This window comes from Gorilla gorilla, chromosome 7 (assembly GCF_029281585.2).
Source record: "Gorilla gorilla gorilla isolate KB3781 chromosome 7, NHGRI_mGorGor1-v2.1_pri, whole genome shotgun sequence".
Classification (NCBI taxonomy): Eukaryota; Metazoa; Chordata; class Mammalia; order Primates; family Hominidae; genus Gorilla; species Gorilla gorilla.
This window is the reverse complement of record NC_073231.2, coordinates 21884101-21896544: the sequence shown is the minus strand read 5'-3', so window position 1 is coordinate 21896544 and position 12444 is coordinate 21884101. Positions and strand designations below refer to the sequence as shown.

Here is a 12444-nt window from a genome sequence, read left to right as displayed (position 1 = left end):
ATACTGTAAGATTCCACTTATAGGAGGCATCTAACATACTCAAAGTCAGAAACAGAGTAGAGTGGTGGTTGCCAGGAAATGGGAACTTGATGTTCAATGGTACCAGGTTTGTTATGCAAGGGCAAAAAAGTTTTCGAGATGTTTGTTACAGCATTGTGCCTATAGCTAATAATATTATATTGTTCTTTTAAAATTTTGTTGAGAAGGTAGATCTCATTAAGTGTTCTTGCCACAATTAAAAAAACTAAACAGAAAGGGAAAAATAAGTGGATGGACAGAAAAGAAATATATGAAGGACTAAGGAATATATGAAAAATGTTTACCAAATATGAGTTAAAATAATGTGCTCTCAGTTCTTGCTTATTTCTTAATGGTAGTACCTGGTACTGGCGAAGAATAAGAAACAGCACTCATATGTACAGCTCCTTGGTAAATTACAGCAGCTGTAGCAGAGAGCAAACACCTTCCACCTGGGAATTCTGTTTTTCAGAATTGGTTCTAGGAAAGTAATTTATTTACTTATTTACTGCTTTTCAGAATTGTTTACAATGGGGGAAAATTGGAAACAACCTATATACCTTACAGGAATTAAGTTCGTTGACATTTTAAAGACATTTTTGAAGCCATTAAAATAACAATATAAATGCTTATTTAATCCCATGGAAAGATAAGTGTGAAATTTTTAAGTTTAATAAGTTTTTTAAGCTTATATTAAGTTTAAAAACAAATTGGAGAGCAGTCTGATGTGTAAGTAATTTAAATTGAAAAAAAAATTCTGGCCTGGCACGGTGGCTTATGCCTATAATACCAGCACTTCAGGAGGCCAAAGCAGGCGGATCACAAGGTCAGGAGATTGAGACCATCCTGGCTAACACGGTGAAACCCTGTCTCTACTAAAAATACAAAAAAAATTAGCCAGGCGTGGTGGCGGGCGCCTGTAGTCCCAGCTACTCAGGAGGCTGAGGCAGGAGAATCACTTGAACCCGAGAGGTGGAGCTTGCAGTGAGCCGAGATCACGCCACTGCACTCCAGCCTTGGCAACAGACCGAGGTTCCGTCTCAAAAAAAAAATTCTACAATGAACATATGAGGTTTTGTTTTTTAAAAACAAACATTGTACGTGAATTAAAAGCATTAATGCTTTTAATTTAAACTCTTATTTTGCTTATTGCAAAATAAAAGGCAATGTCACTATTCTTTGAGAGCTTATCATCTTACAGGTGGGTGGAAGTTGTTTTTCTAATTGCTTTGTGTTAATTTTTTGATAATTACAATTTATCTTTGTACTGAGGAAGAGGATAGTGTGGAAAAATTGGGCCTTAAGTTGAAGTTTCTACAACTGGAATAGAGAATTGAACTTACTCCATTAAAGACTATGAGGAGTAAAATGAAGAAAATGTTGCAATTAATGCTGTGTTAGGGAAAGTAAGGAGATAAATATAAAGGTTAATATTCCATATTAGGCTAAGGAAGATTGGTTGGGTAGATGCTTGAACCTCCACACAAGTCACTTGGTTTACATTTTAATCTTCTTCCTCATTCCTTATGATCATTAACAACAACAAACAATAACAGATAAATTGAAGGCATTTTGTAGCATCTAAGCACCCCTATACAGATTATGCTAGAATCTTGTCTAGAATCATGACATCATTGTTTTCTAAATCACTGATTTAAAAAAACACATTTCTATGCAGACCAGTGGAATTTCTGTTTGTTTGAATATACTGTGATATTACAACATACTGACTTATGAAACATTCTGTGTCATCCTCTTTTGTTATTTAAGCCTTAGTATAGACTTTACACATCGTTTATTTTTCTTTGTGTCATTATGAAAACTCGGCTCATTTTGTAGGGTTTCTATAAAATTATTCTAACACTTAAACTTTTCAATTTTTTTCTGGCTTCATGATTTTTGAAAAAAAAATTAGGAAAATACAAAAACATATAATAAAGAAAAAACAGAAATCCTCCCTCTTCCACCTCCCAGAGCATTGCTGACATTCTGGCATGTTTGCTCCAATATACTTTATCCTTTTTGTTTAACGTTGAGATCCTACATTGCATAAAATTTTAAATCATGGTTTTGTTTTCCACTGACATCCTAACACAGGCTCTGCTTCATAAAGACTCATCTTTTTTTTTTTTTTTTTTTTTTTTGAGTTTTGCTCTTATTGCCCATTGAGTGCAATGGCGCAATCTCTGCTGATTGCAACCTCCATCTCCTGGATTCAAGCGGTTCTCCTGCCTCAGCCTCCTGAGTAGCTGGGATTACAGGCCCCTGTCACCATGCCCAGCTAATTTTTTGTGTTTTTAGTAGAGACGGGGTTTCACCATGTTGGCCAGGCTGGTCTTGAACTCCTGACCTCAGGTGATCCCACCTGCCTTGGCCTCCCAAAGTGCTGAGATTACAGGCATGTAATCTCACCACCGTGCCCGGCCCATAAAGACTCATAGCTAACTTTTACAACTACAAACTGTTCTACCTTAGGCACTAAAATTTCCTTATTTTTTCCTCTACTGTCCTCGGTGATGCCTATCTTTTCCTCTTAAATTAAGACTTTTAAAAATAACAAAGACGCTTTTTTTAGGTACTTCTCACATTCGTTCAATTTCAGAAAATATGGAGTTCCTAAGTGGTAACAGATGATCAAATAATCAAAGAATTTTTTGGAACCAATTTTTTATCTTGGCTCCCCCCAGAGGCATATATAGTATAAAAATAGTTGTGACCTGAAAGTAATTGCTTATCTAGTTATTTAAATGAGCAAACGTAAAGTGTGTAAGAGAGTGCTTGGAGCAGAAGATTGTAAGCGATGGCCATTTGTTTCTGGACTGCCAAGGCAGCTCCCTTGCTTTGGTGCACTTGTGCTGCACGGCCACCAGGAGGCAGACTATGTTTGGGAAAGAACTGAATTTAGTTTATTCATGCAGCTTCTTGCTCTGCTGTTAAGAGATATCATTAACGTTTATTTTCAATATGTGTGGTTATAGCTTAATGTAATTCAAGTAAAAATGTTAATGAATCTGATTAATCGGTGATTAGATTGTAATTTCTTCTTTTAGGGAGTCTAAAGAACTTCCCTTTTAACAAGGATAATTTAAGGCCGGGCGTGGTGGCTCACCCCTGTAATCCCAGCACTTGGGAGGCCGAGGTGTGTGGATCACCTGAGGTCAGGAGTTCGAGACGAGCCTGGCCAACATGGTGAAAACCCTTCTCTACTAAAAATACAAAAATTAGCCAGGCATGGTGGCGGGCGCCTGTAATGCCATCTACGGAGGCTGAGGCAGGAAAATCACTTGAACCCGGGAGGCAGAGGTTGCAGTGAGCAGAGACTACGCCATTGCACTCCAGCCTGGGCAACAAGAGTGAAACTCCATCTCAAAAAACAAACAAAAACAAACTTAAAAAAGGATAATTTAGAATTTGCTGTTACTGAACAAATAACAAACACAACCAAAAAAAAGAAAAACTACCTCCTACTATATGGAGTGGTGGCATGTCTGTTTTTAATCATGGCAAAATTTGACTCTGTTCTTCTGTTTGTTTTTAATGCTGATTGGTTTCTTGGTTTTTACAAGGTTTTGGGAGGTAGAGGAAAAGGTTCTGGTATATTTTTAGTATGTAGAATCTGGAAGGAAAAGGTGTTCAGGTTTTTTAATAATAAACTGGGATGAAGTAAAAGGCAACACCTAGAAGCAGCTTGCCTTGATTTTAATTCCTTGATCATTTAGCTTCAGTTGCCGTGGTGCAATGTATTTAGCAGGTTTTTCGTCAGTGTATGAACTAGGTGTATCTTTCTCACAGGAACCCTGGACAGGTTATTGGGTCTGTCTCTCTTGCTGACAACCTCTAAAATGGCAAGTTGGGGGCTTGAGTGAAGAGGGAGGGGGCTTGAGGGAAGAGAACTTATTTAAATTTTCTCTTCCTCCCTCTCTCTTCCCTGCTTCATGCCCTACTCTATAGAATTTCTAAAAGAACTGCTTCCTGCTAGTTTTAATAGCACTTAATAGTGTTATTTATGGTAACAATTCTGCATTTCTTTCTGAGTCTTATTTTCTAGGAAATCTTGGAAACAGGCATAGGACATTTTTAAAACATTGTTTTGTTTATAACATTTTTAAAAATGTTAAGAGCTCAGGCTATTCGTGGTTTAATGGAATTAGCTTAAGTGGGCATATTGTTGTTGTTAATTCTTATACCCATATCTTTGTTTTTCAAGTTCTTTTGGTTTTTGCTATCGTGTTTTAACATACTTTTACAAGCCACTCTACTGAAATAAAAATTAGTAGATAACTGGCAAAAGATACTCATAACTGTGCCCTCCTCACACTCCTAGTCTTGAAAGACCACTATAAGAGACCACATGATGTTCTATAAATGCAATTACTCACGCAATAAATGTAGTCTTTAGAATATGCCTATCTGATGGACTATTCTTCTGGAACTCTGATATTACATCTGATAGAGAAACCGTATTAATCTTTTACTGTTGATTATTTGTGAGGTCCTCAGCATGTGGGAATTAAAGTTGAACTTTAACCTTTTGACAATCTGTCATTAATATATTAGAATAGAAATTTTCTTAAATATTGTAGTTGAGAACATTTATTGCCTGAAGAGTTTAAAAAAAAAAAAACTTTTCCAAAATACCAGGTTTAAATGTAGGTTTACATGTAAAATATCTAGAGAAAAAATGCTCATGTTATCAGTGTGAATATAAGGAGTGAAAAATGTTAAAATCAGGACACAGTTTACTTTCAGGAAATCCTAATTTTTTTTCTAATTATGAAAGAAACATTAGGCACTTGAAGTAGTTAATTTCCCCTAGCGATCTTTCAAGTGGTTACAGGATCTGTGGCATTATTGGTTGTTCTGTAAAGCTCCTGAGATCACCCACTTTCTCCTCCCCTTTACCGTCTCGGATGAAAACCATAACAACTCCACGAGCATGCACAGTGTGATGTGGTTCAGAGGCAGCTTCTAGACCTGCGGGAGGGAGATTGTATTCAGAGGAAGAGCATCATTTTGGCAACATCTGAAAGTGAAAACGGAAGCCAGAAACACTTGGCCAGCCCTGGGGGATTTTTTTCTTCTATGCCTCTCTGGTGGAATGACATTTGCTGTGTAGGCATCTTTCCTCTGACTGTATTTCTTGGCCTTGAAGAGTACTGAGTTTAAAAAGACAGTATGTGACAGTCCATGGAAATTGCCTCTTCTGTGAAATCTCGCCACCTGCTCCGAAGACATGTTGTTGTCTCCCAAATTCTCCTTATCCACCATTCACGTACGACTGACGGCCAAAGGATTGCTTCGAAACCTTCGACTTCCTTCAGGGTTTAGGAGAAGCACTGTTGTTTTCCACACAGGTCTGTCTCGCATAGATCTCTGTTTAGTGTTGCACGGGGGGTGTCTTCATTAATTTGCAAATGTTTATCAGAGGTTTTTCCAAGGAGACAGATAATTGGAGAAAAAAAGCTCTCTCCAATGAGAGATGAGGCTTAATTTAAAAATTGTTTTCTGTTGCTTCAGCACAAGTGCATAGTACTTTTACTTTTGGCAGCAGATTGTGTTGTTTGTGTTGATGGAAGACAGAATTGTTGCCTTGGTGTTCCCTAGCTCTTTTCTCCATCACCAGCCAAATGTGTGAAAATCAGCACCTGTTAAATTATATTTTACTTCCAGTGTTTGGGAAATAGGACACAGGTAAATTTAGAAGAATATTTCCTGTTCGCCTGTGTAGATGAGAAGGTTCCCATCGTTTTTCATTGGATAGTTGCTCAGTCAGATTTGACAGTTAATTTTAATATGCTAAAAGAGTTCTGTATACTGAACACTTCTGACAGAAAACATCCTAATGGTTATGGGGAAGTAGTAAGTGAATCACAAATCTAGTTTTCCAATCTTCGTAATAAAAGTGTGTGCAGTCTCAAAATACTTCCCCTGAGGTTTATGTTTGTATCTGCTTATTATTTTCTGTGCCTAAGATGAAAATAAATTTAGTATATATTTTAGGCATATGTGACCTGTCTGCTCACTTTTAGGGCATTGGGTTGGCCTACGTTGCTACTTTTGTCCTAGATGATTTTTACAGCTACAGTAAATTAAATCAATTTTATTCTGTAAAATATGTTAGCTGGGGTGCTTTTATATTTGTTTTGGGCTGAATAGCGTTAGGTGTCACAGGAATGTTTGATGAGGATGTAAATAGATTTTTTTTTCTGCTTCATGTGCATGTGACCCCTCGTGTTTCTTATTTTCCACTTGGCTCATCTCTGTCCCTGGTGATTTGTTTTCAGCTGACTGTTTTTAGTTTTCCCAGAGGCATCTCCCTTCTCTGTGGGAGAATTCTCATTTTTTCCAGCACCTCTCTCTCGTGTTTCATAACTCCCCTTGACCTGTCATTTGATTTTGCCAGCCTCTCCCTTTCAGTCTGAGCTGACGGTAAATGGGGGAGGCAGCGAGGAGGAGGTCAGCAGTGGCCCTCCTCTCCCAGCTCAGGGCCGCTGCAGCCCTTCCAGCTGAACAAATTAATAGGGGGGAAAAATAACAAAGGGTGCCCTATATTTGCAATAATTTGTCTGATCTAAAGTAGCTCCAAATAGCTTTTAATTTTAAAGAGTTCTTTTAAAAATACTGTAATCCACGCTCCAAGTTAAAAATCAAACAGTATGGAAGGTTGTGCAGTCCTAGGCAAGCCTCTCTCTTACCCAGAGTCCCTGCCTGCTCTCCGTGGAGACAGCCACTCTCAGCTGCTTGCATAGTGTTCTTGCACGTTTCCAGTCGCATGTAAATCTATGCAGGTCTTTTTTATTCTTTTTTGTTATACAGAAATAAAAGCGTACTATATATTCTATACCTTTTTAAAGTTAATGTATTTTAGATTTGCATGTGATCACATGTTTATCTACCTCATTAAAAAAAATAGTTCTGTAACGTTCCATTATTGGGTAAGTCATGATTTACTTAACCAGTGCTCTAGTAGTAGACATTCTAAGTTGTTTGTAGTGTTGCTGTGAAGCAGATAGCTTTCCAAGACAGTGTAAGCAAACGACACAAGGCTTCTATTACCAGAGTTTAGTTGATAGTGATGTATTGGACACATTTTATTTTCTAAACTTAGGTAAAACTATTTTCTGTTTATTTGCATTCATAATTTTTTGAGCTAGAGTTCACATAGAGGTGATCTAATCTGTCTTACACCAGGAAGTCTGAGGCCCAGAGAAGTGAATTAGCTTGCCCAGAGGCACACAGTAAGTGCCAGAGATAGGACTAAAACCTGGGACTTCTATTTAGAATTTTTGGCGTACATATTTTCCAGCTGCAAATTTTGCTGTAGTTTTGTTAGATCCAAGGAATAGCAGGGATGGAGGAAGTGTTTTGTGTGTTGGAGGCTTTTTAAAATCATGTAAGGAATATAATTCTGCTGACTCCCAATATCAATCTTTGATGGGCTTATCCATGTTATGTCATTTTAACGTCCGAGAAACCATCCGTCAAGTGGGTAATTCATGCCGTCGTGGTGACTCTTATCTGAATGGACTGTCAGCAGTAACTTGGGTTGGTATCCTTAGTGAAGGAAGTGGTGTTGGTTGCCTCAGTGCAGTGGTGTTGACCTGGATTCCAAGAGGCCTGGATTGTAGCCTTGATTCTGCTAGTGACCAAGTGAATAGCCCTGTGCACCTAACCTCACACGGCTATAAAATAAGGCAATCACATGAGATGACTTCCAGGTTCCCCTTAGCCTCAAAATCTGTGAATTTCTGGCTGAAGATTTGAAAACCCTCAGTGTATTACTCTGCTTGGAAATTCATCTTATCTAAATGATTTGTCTCCTTATTTTTACCTCCTAAATTCAGTTAATACTCATGAATTATCTGTTTCTTTTCATGACACCATGTGTCTGGTCATCAAAGCCCACCTTTGGTTTTTGTTGTTTTTTTGTTTCTTTGTTTTAGATGGAGTCTCGCTCTGTTGCCTAGGCTGGAGTGCACTGGTGCTGTCTGGGCCCACTGCAACCTCTGCCTCCCAGGTTCAAGCAATTCTCCTGCCTCAGCCTCCCGAGTAGCTGGGATTACAGGTGCCCACCACCATACCCGGCTCATTTCTTTGTATTTTTAATAGAGATGGGGTTTCACCATGTTGGCCATACTGGTCTGGAACTCCTGACCTCAGGCAGTTCGCCTGCCTCAGCCTCCCAAAGTGCTGGGATTACAGATATGAGCTACCATGTCTGGCCAGTCCCCACCTTTGAATCATTACTTGTCCTGATGTATCCACAATCAATTGGTTGAAAACTCTGAGACTCCATCATTTGAAATCTTGATTTGTTTTTACCACCTGCCATTACTCTAGTTCAGGCATTATTATGTTGAAGCATTGAAATTGCTCTTCCTGGCTGGTGCCAGTGGCTCACACCTATAATCCCAGTACTTTGGGAGGCCAAGGGAAGAGAATCACTTAAGGCTAGGAGTTTGAGACCAGCCCTGGAGAGTTAATGAGACCCTGTCTCTATTTAAAAAACCACACACAAAAAATTAATAAGTAAAAAGTGGCCAAATATGAACACTTTTGTATAATAAGTCAAAAGTAGCCAAATATGAACAGTTTTGTATAATCCAGCCTAAGATGTTGACTGGGCTTTCTGAAGAGCTTTGTATTTGGTCTGTGCCTCCAGCCTTTCCCTTGCTTCTAGACTGTCTTTCACATTACAGATTAATTCATTCGTTTCATAAAGAAGTACCCGTTAGATGAGTACTGTGTACCAGGCATAATGGTAGGTGCTGAAAGTATGACTGGGACTAAGTCCCACATGGACCCTGCCTTCACACAGCCCACTGTTTAACAGAAGGAGACAGAGCACCAGTTAATAATGCAGGGTATGGACTTGTGCCCAAGCAGCTCTTAGCAGGTGGAGGTACCTTTAATCCAGGTCGTCCAGTAGAAGTGCCTTTTAAGTTGGGTTCTCAGGAAATGGAGAATTTACCAAGAAACAAAGTGCTTCCGACAGAGAAAACAGCATGTAAAAACCTTGAGGGGCTTGAGGAAGGGCTCCTTCAAGGAAACAAAAGAGTTGTAATATTTCTGAGCATAGAATGTGGTGGGACGGGGGCTGGTCATTGTAGAGATCCGGCCAGAATAAGCTTTCTCATTGATCCCACACAGAGGGCACTGGGCACTCTGATATATTATTACTGGGTGGTATCCATCACTGGCAAAGCGTGTTGTTGGATCGAGGTTATCTTTCCTCTTTAAACAGGGGAGAGGAGGGAAAGAGTGAATTTGTCAGGAACTGTGCGTGATGTTGCAGGACATTAGGCACAGATGAAAATCTAAGAAGTCCAGTGACGACTTCACTGACATGGCGAAGGGTCAGCAATAGTCTTTTTACCAAAGCATTAAACTCGGTCTATTTCAGAATTCTACCTCAACATATTAGTTCTATTTTTATAATGAGTTAGTGGAGGGAAAAGACTTTGCTAAGAAATATTCTCTGCCACTTAGCATTCAGTTTTTCTATGAAGCTGGAAATTCTTGTATTGATTGCTATGAAGAGTGCCATTTGAACCTCACAGGTTAATTTCCTTCTTGACTCCAGTGAAGGCAATTCAGTACGCTAAAGACAGAATTCTTTCCGCTGAGCTAGTGACATTAAAAGTGATTACTGCAGCGCAGGGGAGGAACATGTGTACGTACGTATCGAGGAATGGCAGAGGTAGTATCAGAACAAAATATTTCCATTTACTTTTGCCATTTATTTTATTTTGAACTTTTAGGTTCAGGGATACATGTAAAGGTTTGTTATATAGGTAAACTCATGTCACAGAGTTTATTGTACAGATTCTTGTACAATAAATAGTTTATTGTACAGATGATTTCATCACCCAAGTATTAAGCCCAGCACCCAAGTTACTGTTTTCTGCTCCTCTCCCTCCTCCTACCCTGCACCCTCAATTAGACCCCCGTCTGTTGTTTCCCTTCTTTGTGTTCATGAAGAGAACCGTTGTAAAGAGGTGTTCAGTAACAGGCAGGCAGAATGTGAATGTGTTTGTTTAATTAGGATGAAATTCATCAAATTATGTTCTCGCATTTGGTATTCACTTTTGACTCTTTTTAGATGGAATTAACAGCTTCACTAAGAAGCAACTTGTCTCACCTGAAGAAAAGCAGCTTTGAGGTTGTTCGGTGGCTCTGCCGTGTCAGGAATCCTCATCTCTGCTGTCTTTTTAGCCGTGTCTTCATGATTGTTGCCTCATGATCTCACAGTAGCTGCTCCAGGAAGGAAGAAAAAGAAATGAGGAAGGGGTGGTGCCAGGTCGCTTAAGCTTCCATCTCATTGGCCGGGTCTTAGTCACATGACTCGACCTGGAAGGGAGGCTGGGAAATAGAGCATGTGACTTCTCTAGTCTCTGTCCCACAGACAGGTATAAAATGTTATGAGAGCTCTATTGGAATATCTGCCACAGAGAAGGCAGAACAGGTATTTCTCAAGCGGATGTTGGCTGATTATAAATGAGGGGAGTGTATTATTTAACAAGTTGGATCTTGCAACAGGCCTTGCTATTTTTTCTCTATTCTATGCGTTTTGGAGGGGCATTGATTACCTGTGTGTAATGGTTCCATTAAACTTTCAAGTTGTTTTGTCGTTTGGACGTAAGTCTTAACATTTGATTTTTGATCTCTTGAATGAATTTTCAGTTATAAAATACATTGGGAAGAATGTGTTCAACTTTAAATGTGGCTTTTGTATGCTTAATATGTTATTAGCGCATTTATGGATGTGTTATGGATTAGGAGGGCATTTATTCATGTACTGTTAAGGTGACAGTAAGTAAACTTCAATTTCTCTTGTGTTTTTCGTACTACAAAATGTAGACATCAATGAAGCCATATTAGAAAGCTTCCATTAAAAAAACCACATATATTAGAATTTGCGTATGAAAAGGTAAAATTCAGGGATTTGTAGAATGTAGAAGAAATCAAAAGGACCAAGATGAAGAAGAACGAGAGATGTAGTCTTTCACTGCCCCTTAGTTATCTGACTGTGAATCCAGATTCTTCCTTTCAGTCTCCTTGAAAGCAGGCATGAAAGATTTTGCTGGCCTCTTGCCACATAGACAAGCATTTGCTAAGAACTGGTGTTATGAATGGCATGATGCTGAAAACGTTTTGTCGTGGATTGATTCCAAGCTTTGGTAGCTGTGGCGGTTTTAGAGCTGTAGCTTTGCCGTTACATGAATATCTGCCCTTTTGTAGTTACAGCTTTCAACTGAAGAAGACAATAAAGTGTTGAATGGCAAGTTTTGCTCACAATAGGTAAGATTTTGATAAGTTTTTAAAAGTGAGATGTTGAAAGGGACAGTATGTCCTAATTTGACAAGTTTCAGATAAGTAGAGTTTTACTACACTAAATTATGTTTTAATGTAGTATCTACTTTTACACAAAAATGGAAAGTAAGTAATAAATTACGGTTTGGAGTTGCATTCAGAATGGGAAGGATAGCAGTGTTTTTCATCAAGAGACACTGGAGGAATATGGCAAGCTGTATATAAGTAAATACTTGTTTCATTAGAACAATTTATTCTGGTTAATTAATAGATAATTACCCTATAAATTAATATATATTATGATGCTTTTTATGAGCTTTAAAGCCTCTTTCAGAGCTAAGAATAATATTTTATTAATAGTATATGCATATTATTTTCTTAGAAACACAACAGGTGTGATTTTAAAGGTATCTAATATTGAATATCATATTTCTGTATTTATCTTAGGCAATACTTTGGGTCATTTTAGTACACGAGGGTCCTTTTTATAAACATCAGCAATTATGTGGCTCTGTGGAAAATTAAGACTAATAGAGCTTTCTTTTTGGGTGAGAGATTTGCCTTTTTTCTCCCTGGTGACCTGAGTCCTAGGCACGTTTCTTCCAAATTGCTTGTCGACAGTTTAGTATTTTGAGAATGATGTTCTCTTTTTATTTATTGTTTGTATTATAAATATTTCTAATGTTTAATGTTTTAATTGGCTATTTTAATTTTCATTTCTGTTATAAGATAGTCTGTGTTTTTCTTTTCCTTTGGGAAGATACCCAGCAGTGGGATTGCTGGGTGAATGGTAGTTCTATTTTTAGTTCTTTGAGGAATCTCCATACTGTTTTCCATAGAGATTGTACTAATTCACATTCCCACCAACAGTGTATAAGCATTGTCTTCTCTCCACATCTTTGCCAATATCTGTGGTTTTTTGACTTTTTGTTAATAGCCGTTCTGGCTGATAGGAAATGGTATCTCATCGTGGTTTTCATTTGCATTTCTCTGATGATTAGTGATGTTGAGCATTTTTTTGTATGTTCTGCTTTTTCCATATGTTGGCTGCTTCTGTGTCTTCTTTTGAGAAACATCTGTTCATGTCCTTTGCCCTTTTTTTTTTTTTTTTTT

The 12444-nt window shown here is 38.2% G+C and overlaps 1 protein-coding gene and 1 long non-coding RNA gene across 11 annotated transcripts in view; one reads left to right on the top strand and one right to left on the bottom strand.

The window, feature by feature from the left end:
- Positions 1-10272, bottom strand: part of LOC129524183 (uncharacterized) — a 71743-nt gene extending 61471 nt beyond the window's left edge. Inside the window, exon 1 of the long non-coding RNA XR_008667898.2 lies at positions 10160-10272. This is a non-coding gene — a long non-coding RNA (uncharacterized lncRNA). The remainder of the gene's footprint in view (positions 1-10159) is intronic.
- Positions 1-12444, top strand: part of MTUS1 (microtubule associated scaffold protein 1) — a 161371-nt gene that overhangs the window by 101814 nt on the left and 47113 nt on the right. The window contains exon 1 of one of the 10 annotated variants that reach the window (XM_004046700.5): positions 4871-5372. The exons of the other annotated variants lie outside the window; for them this stretch is intronic. Coding sequence (XP_004046748.1) covers positions 5252-5372 — 121 coding nt within the window. The 5' untranslated portion in view covers positions 4871-5251. Of the gene's footprint in view, positions 1-4870; positions 5373-12444 lie in introns of those variants that run through there. 10 annotated transcript variants of the gene reach the window in all.